This window comes from Heteronotia binoei, chromosome 8, assembly GCF_032191835.1.
Source record: "Heteronotia binoei isolate CCM8104 ecotype False Entrance Well chromosome 8, APGP_CSIRO_Hbin_v1, whole genome shotgun sequence".
In the NCBI taxonomy this organism is placed as follows: Eukaryota; Metazoa; Chordata; class Lepidosauria; order Squamata; family Gekkonidae; genus Heteronotia; species Heteronotia binoei.
The window spans coordinates 106,849,790-106,872,038 of record NC_083230.1 but is presented as its reverse complement, the minus strand read 5'-3'; the positions used below and the strand labels follow the sequence as shown (position 1 = coordinate 106,872,038).

The 22,249-nt window shown below is 46.7% G+C and overlaps 1 protein-coding gene across 2 annotated transcripts in view; it reads left to right on the top strand.

Moving 5' to 3' along the window:
- Positions 1–7,906: 7,906 nt before the first annotated feature.
- Positions 7,907–22,249, top strand: part of PDE3A (phosphodiesterase 3A) — a 421,890-nt gene continuing 407,547 nt past the window's right edge. The window contains exon 1 of one of the 2 annotated variants that reach the window (XM_060245837.1): positions 7,907–8,099. In XM_060245837.1, the coding sequence (XP_060101820.1) occupies positions 8,022–8,099 (78 nt within the window). In that variant the 5' untranslated portion in view covers positions 7,907–8,021. The remainder of the gene's footprint in view (positions 8,100–22,249) is intronic. The other variant, XM_060245838.1, reaches the window with a different exon arrangement.

Sequence of the window (22,249 nt, the reverse complement as noted above, 5' to 3'; positions counted from 1 at the left end):
ACCCTGAGAGGCAGAAGTCATATTGCTTACTTAGGTTAGCCCAGTAGTGACGCTGCAGCCACAAGTTACCTTTGCTGAACCCCTTCTTTGGGGGTGTGGGAAGGAGTGGGTAGGGCAGGCTGCTTTGGTCTTCCACTCCAGCACTGCCAGTATTTGCAGATTTCCCCATTCACAGTGATCCTGGCAACAAATACCCTACCAATGGTGTCAGCTATACTCTTATTTCATAAGACTCAGCGTACCCCCTGGCATACCTCACGCTTGGGGCTCTTTAGCTTGGAGAAACGTCGACTGAGGGGTGACATAGTAGTTTACAAGATTATGCATGGGATAGAGAAGGTAGAGAAAGAAGTACTCCCCCCCCCCCCTTCTCACAATACAAGAACTTTTGGGCACTCGATGAAATTGCTGAGCAGTCGGGTTAGAGAGGATAAAAGGAAGTATTTCTTCACCCAAAGGGTGATTAACATGTGGAATTCACTGCCACAGGAGGTGGTGGTGGCTACAAGCATTGAGAGCTTCAAGAGGGGATTGGATCAACATATGGAGCAGAGGTCACATGGAGCTATTAGCCACAGTGTATTGCTGAAACTCTCTGTCTGGGGCAAGTGATGTTCTGTATTCTTGGTGCTTGGGAGTGGCAGCAGTGTGAGGACTTCTAGTTTCCTGGCCCCACTGATGGACCTCCTGAAGGCACCTAGTTTTTTTGGCCACTGTGTGTATAGTGTTGGACTGGATGGGCCATTGGCCTGATCCAACATGGCTTCCCTTATGTTCTTAAAGTGCATTATGCTCTTCTAATAGTGACACATTGACGATCTGGGGTCCAAGGAGCATTCAGATGGCCATGACCAGAGACAGAGCCTTTTCAGTGGTGGCTCCAGTTTCGAGGAATGCACTTCCAGCTGCGATCTGGGCCCTGTGGGATTTGGTATAGTTCTACAGAGCCTGTAAGATGGAGATATATGGATGAGATCAGGCAAATTCCCAGCCATACAGAAATTCCATGGGGCCATCTTAGGAATTGTTGTTGGAATTGTTTTTAATTAATATATGTTACTCTTATATATGTTCTATTTCTCATATGCTGGAACCCATTCTGAGCCACACATTTAGTGAGGGAGAGCAGGATACAAAACAGGGGTGGAATTCTAGCAGGAGCTCACACACCCCTGATGTAGCCAGTCCTTCAAGAGCTGACAAAAAAGAGCCTTGTAAACTCTTGGAGGACTGGCTATATCAGGAGTGTGTGGTTTAATATGCAAAGGAGCTCCTGCTAGAATCCCACCCCTGTATAATCGAATAAAATCAAATACTTGTGTGGACAACCTTGAGGTGGAATTACAACTGATCTCAAGCCATCATTGATCAGTTCACCTGGGGAAAAATCGCTACTTTGGAAGGTAGCCTCTGTGTTATTTTACACCAGGGATCTTCAACCCCTCGTCCGTGGACCAGTACTGGTTCTTGGCCTGTTAGCAACCAGGCCATGAGTTGTATAATTATTTCATTATATATTGCAATGTAGTAGTAGTAGTAGTAGTAGTAGTAGTAGTAGTAATAATAATAATAACAACTTGGATTTATATCCTGCTCTGCACTCCACATCTCACGATCTCCTTTATCCTCCTCCCCCATAACAGGCACCCTGTGAGGTGGGTGTGGCTGAGAGGGCTCTCCCAGAAGCTGCCCTTTCAAGGACAACTCTGCGAGAGCTATGGCTGACCCAAGGCTATTCCAGCAGCTGCAAGAGGAAGAGTGGGGAATCAAACTCGGTTCTCCCAGATAAGAATCTGCACACACTTAACCACCACACCAAAATAAAGTGCACAACTGTATCATCCCAAAATCATTGCGCCCCCCCCCCCCACACACACACCTCCCGGTCCGCTGAAAAACTGTCTTCCACAAAACCAGTCCCTGGTGCCAAAAAAGGTTTGGGGACCACTGTTTTACACCCCTTCCCCCAAACCCCACCCACCTCAGGCTCCAACCCCAAATCTCCAGGTGTTTCTAATCCGGAGCTGGCAACCCTACTGAACATTCGTAGACTGCAGAGGTACTGGAAAGTCTGTTTGATCTCTTGTTGTCTGGAAAATTATTCCTCCCAACCATACACTCCAACGGTAGTCAGCAGGACACATACCTCCTGCCCTTTTAACCCACTAAGGTCAGACAGTGAACAAGGCATAAAACCCCAGACAGACACAAATAAATATTAAGACACTGAAAAGGCCTTGAAATCTTAGAAACCGGTGATTTATTTTGTGGGTGGGAAGGGCAGGGAATTTCCCACCTTGAATTGGGCTTGTTCGTTAGCTTCCAGAGCTGGTAAATACATTTTTTTCCCTGTGGTTTTGCGCTAAATATATTGCTAACACGCTGTTGACCCAGAGCTGTGCCTTCAAGAACTAAGTCAGCTCAGGCCCGTGAATGACAAACGCTGGTGTGTCTTAATTGGCAGGAAAAGTTCTCTTATGCATACCTGTATCCCAGTCCTTTAAGGGGTGGGAGACTGTACTGTGTCCTTAGAAATATTACTGCTGAAGATCCAAGATGTGCAGAGCAAACACTTAACACAAAGGCCTGAATCTAACTGGAAAGGAGAGGTCCCCTGTGCAAGCACCAGTCTTTTCCGACTCTGGGGTGACGTTGCTTTCACGTTTTCACGGCAGACTTTTTATGGGGTGGTTTGCCATTGCCTTCCCCAGTCATTTACACTTTTCCCCCCAGTCATTTTACAGACCTCGGAAGGATGGAAGGCCGAGTCAACCTGGAACCGGCTACCTGAACCCAGCTTCTGCTGGGGATCGAACTCAAGTTGTGACCAGCGCTTAGGACTGCAGTACTGCAGCTTTAACACTCTGCGCCACAGGGCTCTGAGGGTACCACTGTTCGTGAAAGGTCTTTAAATATGGTGCAGTGTGAAGATCCAAGATCTACAGGAGTGTGTAAATCACAAAAGCAGAGCAATTTTCCTGAGTTGTGTGGGCCGCAGCATAATAATGTGAAAAGTTAAGTTACTACGCTTAGATTCACCCAGTTTACACCAGGCAAAATTGGGCTTTAAAACAACAAACCCAAAATCGATGAAATACCATTTTTGTTAGGCTCAAGCAAAATGAGACAAAATGCACCAAATTTGTCATCTTTTCAGCACCAGGTTAAGACTGCCCTCTCTGTGGAGGCCTTTAAACACCTCCCTGGTGATGCAGTGTTCCCTCTAAGCTGAGTTAGTGTGAACTAGCTCACAGTTTGTTAGCCTCAAGCTCACACATTTTTGTCTTAGCTCAGGAAAAATGGCCCCGGAGCACACTAATTGAGGCAGTAGCTTACAACTTTAATGCCAGTAGCTCACAAAGTAGAATTTTTGCTCATAAGATTCCACAGTTTTGAGGAAGCACTGGTTATGCAGCAGTTTGATATGATTAACCACAGGTTTTTCTTCCACTTTGGCTCAGGTCTATCATTCTTTAATGTTTTTACGTTACTCTAAACTAATGTTTAATGTATTGTATGCTACTCTTTGATATTTGTCGTAAACCGCCCATGGGCAGTGGGGAAATGAAATTTCTTCTTCTCCTTCATTATCATCTTCATCATCGTCATCATCTTTATCCTGGGTCTACTGGATCACTGAAACACACTAACATTTCACCATGCCGGCATTTACTGGCATAAACGCTTGACCACCAGTGTGGTAGGGAGAGAGTCAGCATGGTTATAGTGGTCAGTGTGCTGCACTAATATATGGGAAGAAGGAAAAGGAAAGGTCCCCTGTGCAAGCACCAATCGTTTCCGACTCTGGGGGTGACATTGCTTTCACATTTTCACAGCAGACTTTTTAAGGGGTGGTTTGCCCTTGCCTTCCCCAGCCATCTACACTTTCCCCCCAGCAAGCTGGGTACTCATTTGACCGACCTCAGAAGGATGGAAGGCTGAGTCAACCTCGAGCCGGCTACCTGAAAACCCAGCTTCCGCTGGGGATGGAACTCAGGTTGTGAGCAGAGCCTAGGACTGCAGTACTGCAGCTTTAACACTCTGCGCCACGGGGCTCTTAGAAATATATGGGAGACCCAGCTTCAAATCTCAGCTTGTGCTTACTGGGTGACCCTGGGCCAGTCACTCGTTCGCAGCCTAACCTACCTCACAGGAGCATTGTGAGGATAAAATGGAGAAGAGAGGAGAATGATGTAAGCTGCTTTTGGTCCTCATTGGCGAGACAGGAGGGATACAAATAATACATAAAATAATAAATATAGTTCACTATCTTCAGACTACCAGTTGGTTTTATCTTATTTTCTGCCTGATGGGAAATGGTCTTTTCAGAAGGGTACTGCATTTGAATACAGGCAAGCTCTGACGTCATCATGTAGTTGTGGGAAATTCAAATCAAAACCCTGGACTTTCCGAAGTTGCAGCAGAGGCCTGCCTCCACTGGCTTCCTCTCTGGCCTGACTTTATAGAAAGAAAGGAAAAAGCAAAGTGTCCCAAGGAAGCTACAGTCTCGTACAGACTTCCTTGGGAGTAAAATCCACCCAAAGTAGATGACCTCATTTTCACTGAATATCCTTGCATCATTTTATAGATTCCTCCTGCCTTCTTGCAGCCAGACCCTGAGCACAGTTAGGTGTGTCAAAAGCCCACTGTTGATGAACAGGCTTAAAAGGGGGCGGGATTCGCCCACCTTTCCAGCCCAAGGACAGCTGACATAGTGCCAGAGGCCTGGGTTCGAATCTTCCCCATGCCACGGAAGTCTGGGTGACCTTCAGCCAATCACACTCTCTCCACCTGACCCACCTCACAGGGTTGTTGTGAGGATAAAATGGAGGAGGATGTAATTGAAAGGTGAGGTGAGAAAGGCAGGGTACAAATGAATGAGTAACACAGAAGTGGCTATTAAAGCTGCAGAATTAGCACAGGAGCTCCTCTGCTCCCCGCCAAAACCGAGGAGGAATTACTTCTGAGTAAGATCCAAGTGGGCAGCTGTGTTGGTCTGAAGCAATAGAACAAAGCAGTGGACAAGCGCACCTTTAAGACCAACTAAGTTTTATTTAGAATGTAAGCTTTTGTATGCTCTAAGCCAGGGGTGGGGAACCTCCATCCCGAGGGCCATATGCAGCCCTCGAGGTCACTTGGTGTGGCCCTCGGGGATTGCTGGGCCGAACCGAGCCATGTGGCAGTCTCTCTGGGGCCTGGCTGGCCAGCGAGGATCATGGGGCCCAGCCGCACTGTGCAGCAGCCTTCCCAGGGCCAGGCAGGGATCACAGGGCCCAGATGTACTGTGCGGCAGCCTCCCTGGGGCCTGGCTGGCCAGCCAGATTGCTGCAGGGCCTGGAAAAGTTACTGTCACAGTTCAGTTTGCACTTGATTATCCCAGATGGTGTGGCCTAATATGCTAATGAGTGTGTGACCTAATATGCTAATATTAGGGGATGTGGTCTAATCTGCTACTGAGTTCCTGCTGGGCTTTTTCTACAAAAAAGCCCTGGACCTATACATTTGTCTAGGGCAGCAGGCCGGTTGTGTGTGTGTGTGTCAGATTAGGCTCTCTCCACATGACTTCAAATAGAAAAACAATTATTTATATTAATTTTGCCGGACTGAATCATTCTCCCTTGGTGGAGCACTGTTTTTTTAAGTTGATAATTTTTATGGCCCACGAATGATGTTATAAATATCCATATGGCCCTTGACAGAAAAAAGGCTCCCCACCCCTGCTCTAAGCAGACTTCATCAGACCCATGATGAAGCTTACATTCTGAATAAAACTTAGTTGGTCTTAAAGGTGCCCTTGTCTACTGCTCTGTTCTATTACTTCTGAGTAAGCATGCTTAGGGCTGGAGCTGTTGCTAAACTGGCGTTCTCTGACCCCTGCTGTGAATCCATCTGACCCGCTTTCTACCCTAACGCTTCTCATTCGCCCGGAGCGGGCGGCGGAGGTGCCAACCAACGGGAAACCCATTTACTATCTCTCTCGTAAGCTTTCCTGCAAAGCCTAGTTCCACCCACCCAATCCGGTGTGCGGAGCGAAAGAGCAAACGCAGCCGGATCCGTCTCTCTCTCTCTCTCTCTTCCCCCCTCCCTCCTCGCTGGGTGCATGCCCGCACGTTTGCACGAGGGGGGGAGTTGCAACCTCTGGCTGCCCCCACCTCGCCATTTGCCCCCACCTCGAAGGAGAGTTGCAAATTCTAGCTCTCGCAGGCTTCGAGTCGTGGCGAGAAGCGGCTGCAAAAGCCATCAGCCGAGAAGAGACTTTTGCAGGGAAGGGGAAAAAAAAAAACTTGGTTAACTTTTCTGCAATTCACCTCCCCTCCTCCCATCTGCGGGCTTTGCGCCTTTTGATTGCTTCTCGCCGGAGCTGCGATGAGCGGCCACGGCCCTCTCCCCAGCCCCGGGGAACGGCGGCGGCGAGCGGGGGCTTCCAGCCGGGGCAGCAGCAGCGCTTGCAAGGATGGCCCGAGCGGGAAGGCGGCTTGAGCTAGACACGCGGCTCGGCGGCGGCAGCGCGGGAGGGAGCCCCGGCTCGGCGGCAGCGGCAAGCAACTCGGTTCCGCCAGCCCCGCGCCTCCTCCGCGGGGAAGACCCGGAGTCTCCGCGGCCTAATCGGCTCAGCCCGCCCCTTCCCCGGAAGATCTCGCGGCCCGGCTTTTCCAAAACTTACGGCCTTTGATTTCGTTTTCTCTGCTCCACCTGGAGTCATGCTGGGCGGCCAGGATCTCCAAAAGCCTTTTGTTCCGTCGAGCCCCGATTAACCGTCTGCTGGCCGCGTCCTTGGAGGGGAAAAAAAACAATGCCGCCTTTGCCGCTGGAAAAGCCCTCGACCCTGCTCTCTTGCACGCCATCCTAAAACTGTATTTTTTGGGGAAATAATTTTGGGCACCCCCCTTGGATTTCTCTGCATCCCCCTCCCGATCCAAGGGTGCTTGTTAAAAAACCAAACTGTTTGCAAGGTTTGACTTTTGCACGTTTTAAGTGGGGGCCACTGCATTTGGGGGGCCCCAAGGCCAGGGGCCTTGGAGAGACGGGGGAGGGGAAAGACCCCCCCTTCTGTCGCCATGGCCGGGAGCGACGACTCTGCCCGGGGGGTCTCGAGCCCAGGCCGCTGGAGCCCGGGAGAGGAGAGAAGCCCCGAAGCTGCTGCTGCTGCTCTTGCAGCAATCGCGAAGGCAGGAGACGGAGGCGGCTGCAACGGCTGCTGCGCCTCGGCAGGGCCGAAGGACTTGGAGGGCGGCGGCGAAGAAGGGGCAGGAGGTCCCCGAGGTCGGGCTCCAGCCGCCGCCGCCGCCACCTCCCCGCCGCCGCTTTGGAAGTGCTGCAAACTTTGCTGGGCTCTGGGCGCGGGCTGGCTGGCGCTGCTGTGGGCGCTCCGGCTGGCGAAGGGCGCCGGCGAGGCAGAAGCGGCGGCGGCGGCGGCAGAAGACGGCAAGGGGGCGCCCCCGGGCGGGCGCTGGTCCCCGCTGCCGGGCTCGGCCGGCCTGGGCTGCTGCTGCCTCCTGGCTGCCTACTTCTGGCTGGGCTGGAACTTGCTGCGCGCCGGGCTCCGCCTGCGCACGGCCGCCCTGCTGCTGGCCGCCTGCTGCGGGGGGGAAGCGCTGGCGCAGCTCGCCACCGACGCCCGCCTGCTCTCCTCGGCCGCCGCCGGCGGGCTGCTGCTGGGCTGCCTGGCCGGCGGGACGTGGCTGGCGCTGGGGCGGCGGCTCCTGCTCCGCCGGGGCGTGCTGCTCCTCGCCTTGACCGGCGCCCTCCGCCTCAGCGCCCTGGTCTCCTGGGAGAGCCTCCGGCCGCCCTGGAGACCTTACCTGGCCTATCTGCTCGCCTTGGCGGGGATCCTCTTGGCCGGTTACGCGCGGCGCGCCTCGCCCCTCCGCCCCGCCGGGAAACGCCAGCAGGAGGAGGAGGCGGCGGCAGTGGCGGCAGGCGGAGGGGCGGAAGGAGCGGGGCTGGCCGCTGCCCCGCCGCAGCCGCCGCCGGCCCAGGACGAGGTGCCGGTGCTGAAGCGGAGGAGGCGGTCCAGTTCCATGATCGCCGCCGAGATGGCCGGCTGCGGCGGCAAGTCTCACCGCAGGACCTCGCTGCCCTGCATCCCCCGCGAGCAGGTAAGGGAGGACAGCTGCCGGGAGGGGACCCCGGCGGGGAGGACGGCGGTAGCCCCAGCGGACTGCTGCGTGTCGCGCACAAAAGGGGGCGCGAAAGGGAAAGTTGGCGGCGAACTTTCCTTCCGCGCAGATCCAGGTGGGCAGCCGTCTGCGTCTGAAGCAGTGGAACAAAGCGGGAGACAAGTGGCACCTTTAGGACCGGCTAAGTTTTATCCAGAACGTAAGCTTTCGGGTGCTCTAAGCGGACTTCAGCAGACAAAAATGGAATGGCAAGCAGTCCTAAGTATAGAGGAAGTGGGCAGTGAATCAGCATGCAGAATCCTGGAAATGTCCCTTAGCAGATTAAAAGAATCACAAATTGGGGTCTTTTAATTTGTGATTCTTTTAATCTGCTAAAAACATTTCCATAACTCTACATCCCAACTCACTGGCCACTTTCTCTATATTTACGACTGCTTGCCATTCCGTTTTTGTCTGATGAAGTCTGCTTAGAGCATAGGAAAGCTTACATTCGGAAGAAAACTTAGTTGGTCTTAAAGGTGCACTTGTCTACTGTTTTTTTCCTTCCGCGCCTCGGCTCTGCTGGCAGCGGGGAAGGGAGGAGAAAATGACAAAACCAAACAACCGGTTCTTGCTCTCCGGAGCAGAAGGGGCCACTTTTCTAGGGCCGCATCCGGACCCCTTTCACCTTTTTAAACCCTCCCCCCCTTTATGTATTCGTTGATGCGAAGCAAAATTGTGCTTGTGATACGCCCTGAGCCCATTAGGGGGAAGGGCGGACTATAAATCTACTAAAATGAAAAAAATAAAATAAAATAAAACTTGCTCTTGTATCAAGCTACAGCCTGAAAATTGTTAGTGAGCTGATCTTTTTGAAAACGGCTTTTGCTTGACCCACCAAGCTTGCTTCAGAATAGATCTATCCACTCAGTAGGATGGGGAGGGTTTTTTTGGGGGGGGGGGATTTTAAGTAATCTTTTTTCAGGTGTTATTGGGGTCAAGACATCAGTTTGCTCAGCTGGGAATTGGTACAGATGTGGGCCTGCATATTGTTTTCTTGTAAAGTGGGGGGGGGGGGGAGTATTGACTTCTAAATATGCTCCCACAGGTAGAAAATGATCATAAGATAGATTTTCCAGCTTGGTTTGTGTGAATCCTAACTGTGGCAGTACTCAAAACCTATAGATTAAATGAAGAGTAAGTCAGTCTGCTATCTGGGACCAGGCACAGGACTTTCCAAAGTTTGTTGTTTGTGGGGGGAGCCATTAGAGGTGTTGTGTTTAACATCCAGGGCTCTCTTATAGGGCTTTTATGGTTCCAAAAGGAACAAATGTTTGCTGCTGCTATGCGCCTCTTTGTGGAAGACTTTGAGAGCATCTTTTGAACTGGGAGGCTTTGGCCAGCTCAGTTATCACTTTTGCACCTAGCCTTCGTGTTACACTTGACTTTTGATGGCATAGAAGGTTTTTTATTCCCTTCAGGGAGAAGAGGTTCCTCTTTGCCCAGGATGTTTGGCCTTTGTTTATCAGAGTTGGCTGTAAAAAAAAAGATAGAGCACTGTGGGAACCAGAAGGTTAGGATCTCTCGAGAAAGTTTTCCCATGACTTCAGAAACTGGTGTAGAAATGAAGACTCTATATGGTACAAAGACTCATGCTGTAATTTCTTTTCAAAGGTTTAGGATGCAGTTTAGTAATGCAGTGAAGCCAGGGCTGTGAGCGTTTAATACTAATTTTGAGCATTAAATACACATTAATGGAATTTTTGCCAGCAAGACCCTGTCTCTAACATGATATCCCCTGAGTTTGTAAGACTGCAGTCCTGAACATACTTACTCTGTTCTGATGAAGGCAGTGGGCCTTCTGTAGAATATGTTTGGACAGTTTGGTACCAATTGGACAATCACAGAGCCAAATAATTTAGGGGTTACCTGAGTTTCGGGTTAATTAACCATGTACTGCGATATGGAGTAACATTTTAATGGATTGTTTAGTAGCGGTATAAGCTTGCGGTATAAGCATTTAGAAAGATGCTTTTAATACTTAGAACCTATCCATGTAGTGCAGAAAGTAGCCCCCCCCCCAATTTTAGTGGTATTTTACCTCTGTCATTTCTTTTAGGATCACAAGAGGTGGTGGGTCAAAGCATTCTTAGAAGTCACTTTGGACTTTTTCAAGTAAATGTGTTTGAAATCAGGTTGCGATGAACTCTGGTCAAATTAACTTTGGCGTTTATCTTCCCAAAATATACTTTCATATCTTTCTCTGTTTCCTGCAAAGCAGCTATGTATTTTTCAAGCTGTGAAATCTAACCATTTGGTGTGGGTGGTATAGTATCCTTTTTTCCTTCTTCTGGAAATGGTTAGATGACATTGTTTTGTGGCCACTTATTTTGTTTTCTCAAAGAAGCCCCCATGAACCAAATACCCTTGAGGTTGAATTTGCCACAAACGCACTTGGTTACATTTTTGAGGGAATAAAATAATGTATTTTGCCATGCTTTTAGAAGCACAAGGGAGAGGAGTGGAAATGTCGAAAACTAGCTTGATTTCATATTGCAGAGTATATATATAAAAAACACTGTAAGTAAAGTCCCATTTTTCTATGAAATATTTAAGGGAGTAAAAAAAAATAGTAATATAAGGGGGAATATTTGAATCAGACTGCAGTTTTTAAAAGCAGCAGTTTGGAATTACCAGAACTTTTGCTCTGTTTTCTGTAGATAACAGTGACTTTCAACAAAACATAGTTTTTAAAAGCTGTTTAATGTGGTCTGTGAAACTTGATTCTGACTGCCCAACAGCTTCTTCTGAGATCCTTAATTTATGGTGATAGACAAATTAGTGCCCTTAATTGAGTTTGTATTCAGCTGTTCAGGGTTTATTATGCAACAGGCACGAAATCTGAGGTGTCAAGAGGATGGTGTCCTTCAATAGTGTGGTATCTGAGGTAAAGTTTTGACGTCTTAAGTCAGTACGTGGAACTTGGAATGACTTTTGTTTGGATCTTGGGGACTTCTGGGGTTATTTGTCTCTTTCAGCTTGTTGTTCTAAAGAAGAAAAAGGGACCTGTGGAACTTAAAATAGCCTTTTGCAAAATATTACATTCACAGCGTAGTGTACAGTTCGCTTGACTGAGGAGTTTCAAACCAGCCTTCCCATCCAAAGTGAGTTTCTTTGGAGTGTTCTAAAGTGGTAAAAAAATCACTTGTTGAGAATCAGTAGCTTCTTATGCACTAATTACAATAGTCAGATACGATAGATGTTGTAGAATAATGTGCCTGATACACATCTGTCATCTGCAACAGAAGATGCAATTTTCAATACGGGCTTCCTTTAAAACTTGTCGTGAGAGGCTGTACATTCTGCCTGAACATCTTGATGTCCTGTATGGAGTAATCGGCAGAGCATCAAGGTTTGAGAACTGGGTTTTATGTCTCTAAAATGTAGATAAAAATATGAACCCAAATTGAGTTAGCTGTGAACCATCAACTAATGTGGAGTGGTAGATATATCAAAAGTTATTGTGGGATTGCAAATTTCTTCTCCATGTTTTGAACTGTAATGTCCTTGAGAAACTTAGCTTTTTAAAGAGGAAATCTAGATGATGGTGTTAGCCAAATATGCACGACTAAGTTTTGTTTTAAAGAAATTATTATTATTAATTTGTTTTTGAATAATCCAGATGATTGAGTTTTAACTTTGTGGGATTTTTGGGGAGGGTTGTTTATGTTGGGGGATGTCTTTGAGAATTTTACGCTTTAGCAATTTATGTATGCAGTGATACCAGCATCTTGAGGGACAGAAGGTTTACAGGCATGGAGTGGTCAAAAGAGACATGAAGATCTTGTGGATCGCTGCAGGGTTCAGAATCTAATTCCATGTAAGGCATCCACAGAAGATTTTAAAAAATTGGGTGAGCAGAAATTTCATGAACGACTGTCATCAAGTGCAAACGTGTTTGGATTTATAATCCACGTTGAGTGGATTCAGCGGAGGTGACGCTCTGTGTTTCACAGCTGGAGTTCGGAGCATGTTTCTATTTTTGTTACTATTTAGACAGCACTATCAACAAAACTGGTGTTTTACAACAAGAAAAAGAAAAAAAAAAGACCGATCCCTGCCCCAAAGGAATTTATCAGCTAAAGTGGTTCCGCCCAATTTGTGACCCAACAAACTTAAGCGCAGTCCCTTTCCTGGATTTGTATATGGTGCTTGCCTGGGGCGACAAGTGTGGAAGAGATGAGGGTGGAGGGTGTTTAGGACTTGGCGGCCACAGTTATGTGGCTGTCGAGCTATTTTCAACTTGATGGATCTCAAGTTGTTTGGGCCTGATCGTTGTTATGGCAGTGGACAAAAAGGTGGGAGAGGGAAGAGATGGTAAGAGTTCAGGGTAGCAACGGAGAGTGGTAAACCAAGCATATGCAACTGTGCTTAGACTTGGTTGGGGAAGGGGATGTAGTTTGCCAGTTGAAAACCCTCCAGTTTAAGGTCAGCTTCACATGAAGGTTTTCCACTTATAAGCACACTGACCAGAAGAACCAACATTGCAGCAGAGATCTGCATGCAGCTCGTCCTTGTGAATTGATTCCTTTTGTGACCTCTGCTTCCTCACACCTAGTAAAACTCGCCACTAACCCAATCCCCTCCTCCAGGAAATCCATACGATCTCCCTCCAGGAAAAAGGGATTCAAAAATCCTCCCTTTTCCGTGTCCCAGATTCTCTCCCGCAGTAGGCCTTGCCATCTTCTGCATGTGGTTCATCTGAAGCCTCCTTGTTAAAAATGTCTGTATGGTGGCTAATAAAATGTCGGTTCTGTGCTTCCTGGCAAGGAGTAGGGTTGCCTCATAAAACACGTTATTAGCTTTATTCTTTGCCCCCTTTGACCCTGGTTGGTAAAAAAGAGAAGACCTCTAAGTTCCTTGATGTTGGGAAAGGATGAGAAGGTTCTTCTTAACATAGATATTGAGTTGCAACTCTAGCTTGTTGACCAGCATGAAGTGAGGTCTTCTTAGTCTTCTTTTTTCCAGTAATTTAATTGGGAATTGAAGCAGGGCCCATTCTGTTGTGGTCCAAGTACATCCTGTACCACTGAGCCACTGTCTCTCCCAGGTAGTTCTGTGCGTCTTTACCTGTTCTGTTGGCTGTGACCAAGGATTGCCTTCCTCAGTTGGCACTGTGGTCCTTCTAGTCAGTTACTTGGAATGCTGTCTTCCAATGGTTGCATGCCTAGATAAATTCATAAACATAATGTGATTGTGGTATACATGTCCAGGTTTGTACATTGCTGCTTGCCTGACTACCACTGTGGATTAAGCAGGGAAAATTTGCAAACCAGAAGAGAGTTTTTTAAAATTTGGGGGTTGATTCAAGGGCCACCAACCCCGTTCCCCCCTCCCCCATTCCCAGCGGTATGTAGGTATGCTAACTCTTTTTTTTTTTTTAAAGAAGGACAAGTAACTTGTGGACTTATTTGCAAGCCCAGACATCCACTGCTCTTAATTCCTTGAATCTGATAGTAGTGAAGGTTGCAGTGGTTTCATTGCCACTGTTAGATGTTCATGTTAATGTATACTACCACATCTTGGTCAGTGAATTCTTTAGGTTAATTTGCACAAGGGGTATGTTATTATATTAGCAGCTGTTTGCAGAACTGTGCCTAGCAGCCTAGAACTGTGCCTAGCAGCCTACCTCCCTTTGAATTTATCTTATCTCTTGCAACTTTTCTTCTTGCTGATCTTTACCAACGGCAGTGGTGTAAATCTGAATTGTTCAGTTCCTTTAGACTCTGTCACTCTTTACAGGGCTGAAAACAGCCACTCTAAAACAGAGTGCAATTTTTGCTATGCGAATGTGGCTGTGTCAGAGAGCATAAAAAAAAGTTATGGACGCTGCATCAGTCCCATCTGTCCACTTTCTTTTCCTGCTTCTTTCCTTTCAATTTCTTCCATTTCCTGGCCCATCTCCCTCCTTTCATGGTATTTAGATACTAAGATATAAAATATGTAAGATATTAAGATATAAAAATGACGGACCAGTAGGCATAATCTTATTGTTAAAGCAGTTAATACGAGATATATTGTACTACAAAATACTATAGTGCTGGTAATTTGTTTTCCAGTCTGTCTGAGGAGTTTCTTTTCTTTTGTATAATTATTAATAGAGTTTGTATCTCTGAGATCTACTACAGCTAGGTAAAACAGGATTACTTAAATACCAAGTTTTACTCTAAACACCTCCCCCATCCAGCCTCTGAATAAAGTTTCTGGGTTTGCTTAAACTGTCTTGATTAAAACTTTATTTTTCTTTTTTGTTACATTTGAAATTTGAAAGGTGCTGGGGTAACCCCCCCCCCCAAATGACTGACAAAATAGTTTGCAAGACTGATTTTTGTTTTTGTTTTTTAACTCGCCAAAGGGAAAGAAGTGAAAACACAGTAGAAGCTTTCAGCGTTTTCTGAACGGTGTGTAAAGCGTGACCCCCTCCGCCAGACGCGGAGATGCTGAGCTGAAAGAAACACAGTGTATGCTGGGGGTTGTCATGTTCATTGAATAAACAACCAGAACAGTGATCCACTGATTAAGTGTGTACTGCAATTTTGCATCCGGAGTGTGCGGCAGGGGTTAGCTGACCCGCGACGTTTAGGGTGTTATTTGTGCCACTGAACATGAATTTGTCTGCCTGTGCTAGCTTTCAGAGTTGTCTTTGTGGGAAAGTCCTTTTTAAAATGTTGGTATGCGCATTGTGTTGAAACAAGGAATTGATCCCCCCCTCAAAAAAAAGTTTAATTATGATGTTTGGAAATAGCTATCAGTTTTTTTTTAAACAGACACATACCCCCCATAGGTAACTATATGAAAAAGAAGAAGATATTGGATTTATATCCCGCCCTCCACTCCGAAGAATCTCAGAGCGGCTCACAATCTCCTTTACCTTCCTCCCCCACAACAGACACCCTGTGAGGTAGGTGGGGCTGGAGAGGGCTCTCACAGCAGCTGTCCTTTCAAGGACAACCTCTGCCAGAGCTATGGCTGACCCAAGGCCATGCCAGCAGGTGCAAGTGAAGGAGTGGGGAATCAAACCCGGTTCTCCCAGATAAGAGTCTGCACACTTAACCACTACACCAAACTGGCTCTGTCGAGAAACCCCACATAGTATAGAACACTAGATTCTGGAAACTTAATCTGACATTAACAGTTTTGATGTGCTCAAGCTGATTAGTCTGACTCATAAATAGAAGAATATGGAGGATAGGTCTGTCAGAGGCTACTAGCCATGGAGACTAAAAGGAACCTCTGCATATCTGAAAACGGAGCAGTGATTCACAAAACCTCATACTGTGCCACAAATTTTGTTAGCCTTTGAAGAGGGATGGTGGCTCAGTGGTAGAGCATCTGCTTGGTAAGCAGAAGGTCCCAGGTTCAATCCCTGGCATCTCCAACTAAAAGGGGTCCAGGCAAATAGGTGTGAAAAACCTCAGCTTGAGACCCTGGAGAGCCGCTGCCAGTCTGAGAAGACAATACTGACTTTGATGGACCAAAGAGGGTCTGATTCAGTATAAGGCAGCTTCATATGTTCATATGACTCTGCTTTTTTCTGATGCTGCAGATAGACTAACATGCTAACCATCTTGATCTGTCTTCATGTTCAGTTGTAGTCACCCTCTGAATCCCAGTGCTGGGAGGCAACAGTGGGAAGGGCTTTGGCTTCTATACCAAAGAGGGCCTGTGGCTCAGTGGGAGAACATCTGCTTGGCATGCAGAAGGTCCCAGGTTCAGTCTCCAGCATCTCCAGTGTTAAGTAGTGAGTTCAGCAAGCATGTTGATTCAGCATCTTTATTAACTACACTACATTCAAGCACTCAGAACATGCAGCAATATATACAGTTAGGGCAGGGGAAATGCAGCCCCCATGAAGCAGAAAACAACTTGTGATTTCACCCTTTTTGGTTCCTTCATTAGAACATGCATACCCACTGGTGGATCCTAGGATTCTCTGATACTGCCTCTCAGTTGGCCAGTTTGAATTATGCAGCCAATCTGGATGCAGATCTTTGGATCCTCTCAGGCTATTGTGTTGCGCCTCAAACTCAGGACACAACACCCAGTTTAAAGGACCAAGCAGTAGGTAATGTGAAAGATCTCTCCCTGAAACCCTGGAGAGCTGCTGCCAGTCTGACTAGACAATACTGATTTTGATGGACCAGGGATCTGGTTCAGTATAAGGCAACTTCATATGTGTTCATGTCCTGTTGTTGGCCCTCCAAATGAACTGGTTTGTCTCTGTGAGAGATGGGATGCTAGACTAGATGGCCCACTGGTCTGATCCAGCAGGGCTCTTCTTGTGTTCTTAGGATGCTGGACTAGATGGACCACTGGTTTCAGTCTCTGGCCGCTTCTGCATAGGGATTTTTCCACACATGGACAGCAGGAAACCCACGCTCCAAAGGTCCAAGTGGTGTCCTGCCCCAATCTCTGCATGACTTGTCTTGTTTCCATTTCTCTCCCCCCACCCACCCTTTACATTGGAGAAAAATATAAATTTCATTTTTCTCTGAAATGAAGGGGAAAACTGTAGAACAGCTGTGGATGGGAAAGCTCAGGGGTTGTTTTGTAGAAAAATAGGTGGAGGAGCTCATTAGCATAACTCATTAGCATATCCCCCCCAGCCAAAAGCAAGAAAAGAGAGCCCTGGGCGAGCAAGGCCTGCTTGGGCTTGCTATAGATCCAGCCAGCTTAAGCAGACTTCGCTCATCTGGGGCTCTCCTGGACTGCCCTCCCCCAAACAGTCAAAAGGCCAGCAAGTCACCCACCACCAATGTTCCCTCTAAACTGAGTTAGCATGAGCTAGCTCACAGATTTTTAGCCTCCAGCTCACACATTTTTGCCTTAGCTCAGGAGAAATGGCCCCAGAGCACACTAATTTATGCAGTAGGTCACAGCTTTAATACCAGTGGCTCACAGCTTAATGCCAGTAGGTCACAAAGTAGAATTTTTGCTCACAAGACTCTGCAGCTTAGAGGGAACATTGCCCAACACCAAAAATCGCATAAGAACTGGGGAAGGGGTGGTGTGAGCTTCTCCAGGGGTTAATGAGGGCTGCTGGGGGTGTGGCAAAGCTCCTGGTGGATGGCTGGCTGCCCGCTCTCCTAACCCAGGGATTGTTATGCAGCTGCACCTACTATTCAGTGGACAGAATAAGTGGGGAGGAGGAGGGGGGCATCAGAAAGGTTCAGGAGCTGTGCTCCTGTGAGCTTCTGCTGAATCTGAGGCCTGGGAAAGCTTCAATGGATGTCCCCCTTCCCCTGAGCAGAAATGGAAAGTCAAAGGGGAAGGGGTGGGATTGGGCTGCATTGTCCTGGGGCTGTCATCACAGTTGCATCTGCAGTTTTATGGAGGAACAGGGTGCAACAGCAGGGGGTGTGGACACCTGCATATAGATGCTGTTCCTGCTGCTGCTGCTATGGGGGTACATCTTGCACCCCCCCCCCCCCAATGTGAATATGCAGGCTGAATAATACATTCAGGGAGAGGAGATGGTTTCAACTAAGTGGGGTCTGTGAACAAAAGGACTAGCAAAAGGTATGCTGTTATTTCGGGGCCTCAGAAGCAAAGATTCCCATCTCTATGTGCCCAGTTCTGATATCTAAGCTCCCTTTTTCTTCCAGTTTGTAGCCATAGTTATGCAATATTTTGTCTTTTGTGATGAATTACTGGGACGCTTCTTTGCCGGTAAGAACCGTGGGCAAAAGGCGCTGAGTTATTTGGTTAGAAGATCCTCTTATACCCATTTGTAATTGATGGTATCGTCTTGGATTTCTGTGCTTTTGCTATTTTTGATGTATTTATTAATCAAAATGTTTATATCCCATCTTTTCCTATGGCCCAAGGCAGCTATAAACACACTTCTAACTATAGTCTGTATTGGTAGATCCAAGATACTTTTTCAAAAATCCCGTCAGCACTACATTAGGACCATTCGCGTTCTCATAATCCAGAATATTTTTAATCCATGCACGCAGGCCTCATTTTGGGCAAGAGCTCATAGGAGTGGAGCTCAGGACCTCTAAATTTTATTGTGCTCTATCTTTCTGCCCCCTTCCCAATACTTGCTTCTGGGCTCTATTGTTCAAAACCCTGTGAGAATTTTGCTGAACTTTAAGATTTGACAAACTTTCTAATATTTCCCTTACAAAAAATGAGAAAATAACCAAAACATACAAAGCAGACGGATGGAAATCTTCCTCATGCCACTATGGCCACATAGGAGAAATTAATTTTAAAGGAGTAAAGTTTTATCATGACAATGATAATTCAAGAAGCATTTTAAAGTAAATGCTGAGCTGATATAATTTAGTATACCTTTCGGTGATGTCAGGGGTGTGTGGCATATGCAAATTAGTTGTGCCAATGAGTTTCTATGAAATGACTCCTGCATGCATATATATTCTCAGTAAACTGCAATACCTGGGAGGGTTTCTGAAAAGTATGTATTATATTTGAGTTCTCAGGTTGGTTTTTATTTTTTGCTCGCATTGATATGTGGATTGTAAAATATTACTGGGCAAGTAAGGTCAGGTGGGTCTATTCTGTGTGCCATTTGTGATGCCATCCTGTACCGCATCTTTGGATGTGGCATCACTCTGTAGAAGCTGGTTATTTGGTGGGAGATAGCCATAGGGGCTCTTCCAGGTGGAAAACATTGTTAACTCCTGTTGGCCTGGTGCCTACATCAATATAGGCAGAATATGATGTTTTGATTTCAAGGCCTATTCCGTGTCTGTGAAAGTATAAACCTTTTGACTGAGTCAGAAATACTTTTCAGATGGGTTCTCCTTCGAGCCCCTGCGCTCTCTAATAACAAAATGTTCCAAACTAAAATCCCTTGTTTACATAAATCATGTTCTACCCATGTCCATGTTTGGTTTTTCTACACTTCAGTCAGCGTGTATGTGTTTAAAGCATTTTTTTTTTATTTTTAAAAATCAGATGTTTCTCTGAAGGTATTTGCTTTCCCCTCACATCCCACCAGCGGTGGTTGATGAGTATTCCTACCCCCCACAGACAAATTGTTTTAAATTTTTGAGGGAAAATGTCAGTTATGGTTCACAAAGAGAAAGCTGACAGGGCTCTGTTAAGATTAGTAGCCACTCCACCACATTTCAAAAGGCTTTTAAAACAGATTTATTATTAAGGGCGTTGCACTGATTCACTAGGCTCGCATTAATTTGCTTAATAAAAAGCTGTAGTGGAGAAGGTCAGGATTTTAAAGTGTATACTCAACTTCTCTCCCTCCCCCCCCTTTTAATTCATGTTCCAATAAAAGATTGACCAGTCAGGGCTTTGCATGTCTGCAGGCACAAAAAGGTGGTTTCCAGCGGTCATTTTGTAGAGAAATAGGTGGTGGAGCTCATCCAGGGATTGTTATGCAGCTGCACATACTGTTCAATGGACAAGGAGGTGGAACTCTCAGAAGGAGGAGGAGGAACTCTCACAAAGGTGCAGGAGCTGCTCTCCTGTGAGCTCCCATTGAACTTGAGGCCTGGCGGTCTCCATGTGGGACCTGAGAATCTCCTGGAATTATGGGTCATCTCCAAACTATCAAGATCAGTTCCCCTGGAGAAAATGGATACCTCGGAGAGTGGACTGCATGGCACTGTATCCCACTGAAATCCCTGTTTTCCCCAGGCTTCATCCCTAAATACCATGAAGTTTCCAGCCTGGCTCTGGCAACCCTACCCCCTCCATCTCCCACTGATTCCAGCTGGTTATCCCACACCACAGCAGGCCCAAGTACTTCTGGCAGTTGGATACCTCTGGAAATAGTTTTGAGGAAAACGGAGGTTTCCTCTGGGAGAGGGGAATATTTAAATATCACCCCCCTCCCCCCACACACACATACAGAAATTCTAGGCAGGATGCAAGTCAGGCACCGATTTCCCACTAGCCTCAGGCCACTCTCACGCTCCTCTTTGCGGGGCTTCTGTCAGATTTCACACTATCTGCCCCGGGGCTGCAACTCTCTTTGCCTTTTTCACCAGGCAAACAGAAGCTGGTTTTTAGCTGGTTTTGCCATGTGAAAAAGGCGGAGCAAGTTGCAGCCCCGGGGCAGATAGTGTGAAATCCAGCAGAAGTCCCGAAGAGGAGAGCGGAAGCAGGCGTAACACCAGTGGGAAATCGGTCAGGGTATAATTGTTCTTTTCAATAACAGTGCTTTGAAAAGAAAGCAGCAGCTCAGACACATTTGCATAGCATGTTCCTCCCTGACCACTGCAGTCATTTTTGGAAGACCTGCTTTGGATGCCACTGCTTTCTGAGATTAGGTGGGTGTCCACCCGAGAGAAGAACCTTCTCAGTAGTGGCACCAAAATGCTAAAACTCCCCCTCCCCAGGGAGATCCGTCTGTCCCTTACTGCAACTCTCTTCTATCAGGGGGTGAAGATATTCTTGGTTTGCTTGGCCATCCATTCAGTAATCCCTCTCCCTCTCCCTTCCAACAGTGTTTTAACAGTTGCTTTAATCTTTTTTATTTATGTAAGCTTAGAGGGAACATCGGTTGCAAAGTGCATTGAAGGTGGATTGGAAGTGCATTGTTTAGTGTGCGTGAAGTGCCCTTACTTAGCAAATCAGTGCTTTTTTCAGTAGAAAAATAGAAGTAAAAGGTGCCAGTACTCGCATATCAGGTTGTGCCAATTTCCATCAGTTCCTCTCTTCCTCTTCAGATCCCAATTAAGCTGTTTCTTGAGGGTCTATTCTCTTTGTCTAGTTGACCGGGGTGGGCTAGCACACAAGGACTAGGTGAGTCCTAAAACGAAAAGTGTTGGTACCCAGTTATTTGAAGAATTGAGCAGTGATTCATGACATTTTGTTAGCCTTTAAGGTGTAACTGGACTCTTGCTCTTTTCCACTACCCAGTATCAGTGAATGTCATTGCTTGGGATGGAAATATAGCTTTGACTATACAGAGTTCATTATTGTTATTGGAATCTTGTATCTGCCCTGGGAGTTGAGCCAGTATTGTTATTGTCCCTCTGTTGGCAACTTGAATGTCTTAGCTTAGCTTGAGTTTGTCAGGGCTAGGGAACCAAGCAGGTTCAGCCACGGTTGGTACTTGGATAGCTTATTCTTTTAACCACTGCACCAGCTCCAAAGGTATAGCTGTTGCTTCTGGTCATATTGGAGTTGTCAGCTTCCAGATGTAATATTTGCAAGTTGTCAATGCTTCAGTCATGATAGAGTTAAGCTGATGTTGTGTGCAAACAGGATGTTACCTAGCTAAGCTGTAACCAATTAGATATAGTTTTCCCAGGCTAGAGTGGGAAGTGTTTTAGTATAATGTGATCTTTTGTCTTGTCATTGTCTGATCAATATGCTGGGTTGAAGATGTGCTTTTGGTCACACAAGCATTTGTTTGATGTTTTCTCGCAGAATTTCCTGTCTTTGGTTTGAGAGTTGTGAACAGAGACAGAGTTGCCATCTTTAGCTTTTAACCCTGTAACTATTAAGATGTAGATCTAGAAAGCTAGATTGTATTCTCTTGTTTTTCTCAGAATGCATACCCATCCTATTTTCTAGATAAAGATTACTTTCACTTTTAAGCTCAAACATATACAGCGTGGTTCTTGCTTATTTCCTTGCTCTGCTTAATGAACACAGCAGACCTCTATTCCAGTTGATCTCCAGGCAACCAAGATCAGTTGCTCTGGAGAAAATGGCTACTTTGGAAGGTGGACTGTGTGGCATTATATGCTGCTGAGGTCCCTCCCTTCCCCAGGTTCCACCCCCAAAATCTCCAGGTATTTTCCAACCTAGGGTGAGCAGCCTTAGGTTACACCCTAGTCCAGGGGCAGCCAAACTTGCTTAACAGAAGAGCCACATAGAATAAATATCAGATGTTCAAGAGCCACAAGACATGAACGTCAGATGCTTGAGAGCTGCAAGAAAGGAAGGAAGGCAAATAGATGGGGGAGGGGGAGGAACAGGTGGAAAGAAAACAATTTCAAATGCATTTTCCAGGCTACTGGCTGGCTTAGAGAAGTGATTTAAAGAGACAAATGCCTTTTTCAAGCCAGCTGATGGGGACCTTTGAGAGCTGCACAATACGTGTGAAAGAGCCACCCCTGCCCTTGTCTATGTCCTTCAATAAAATTTTT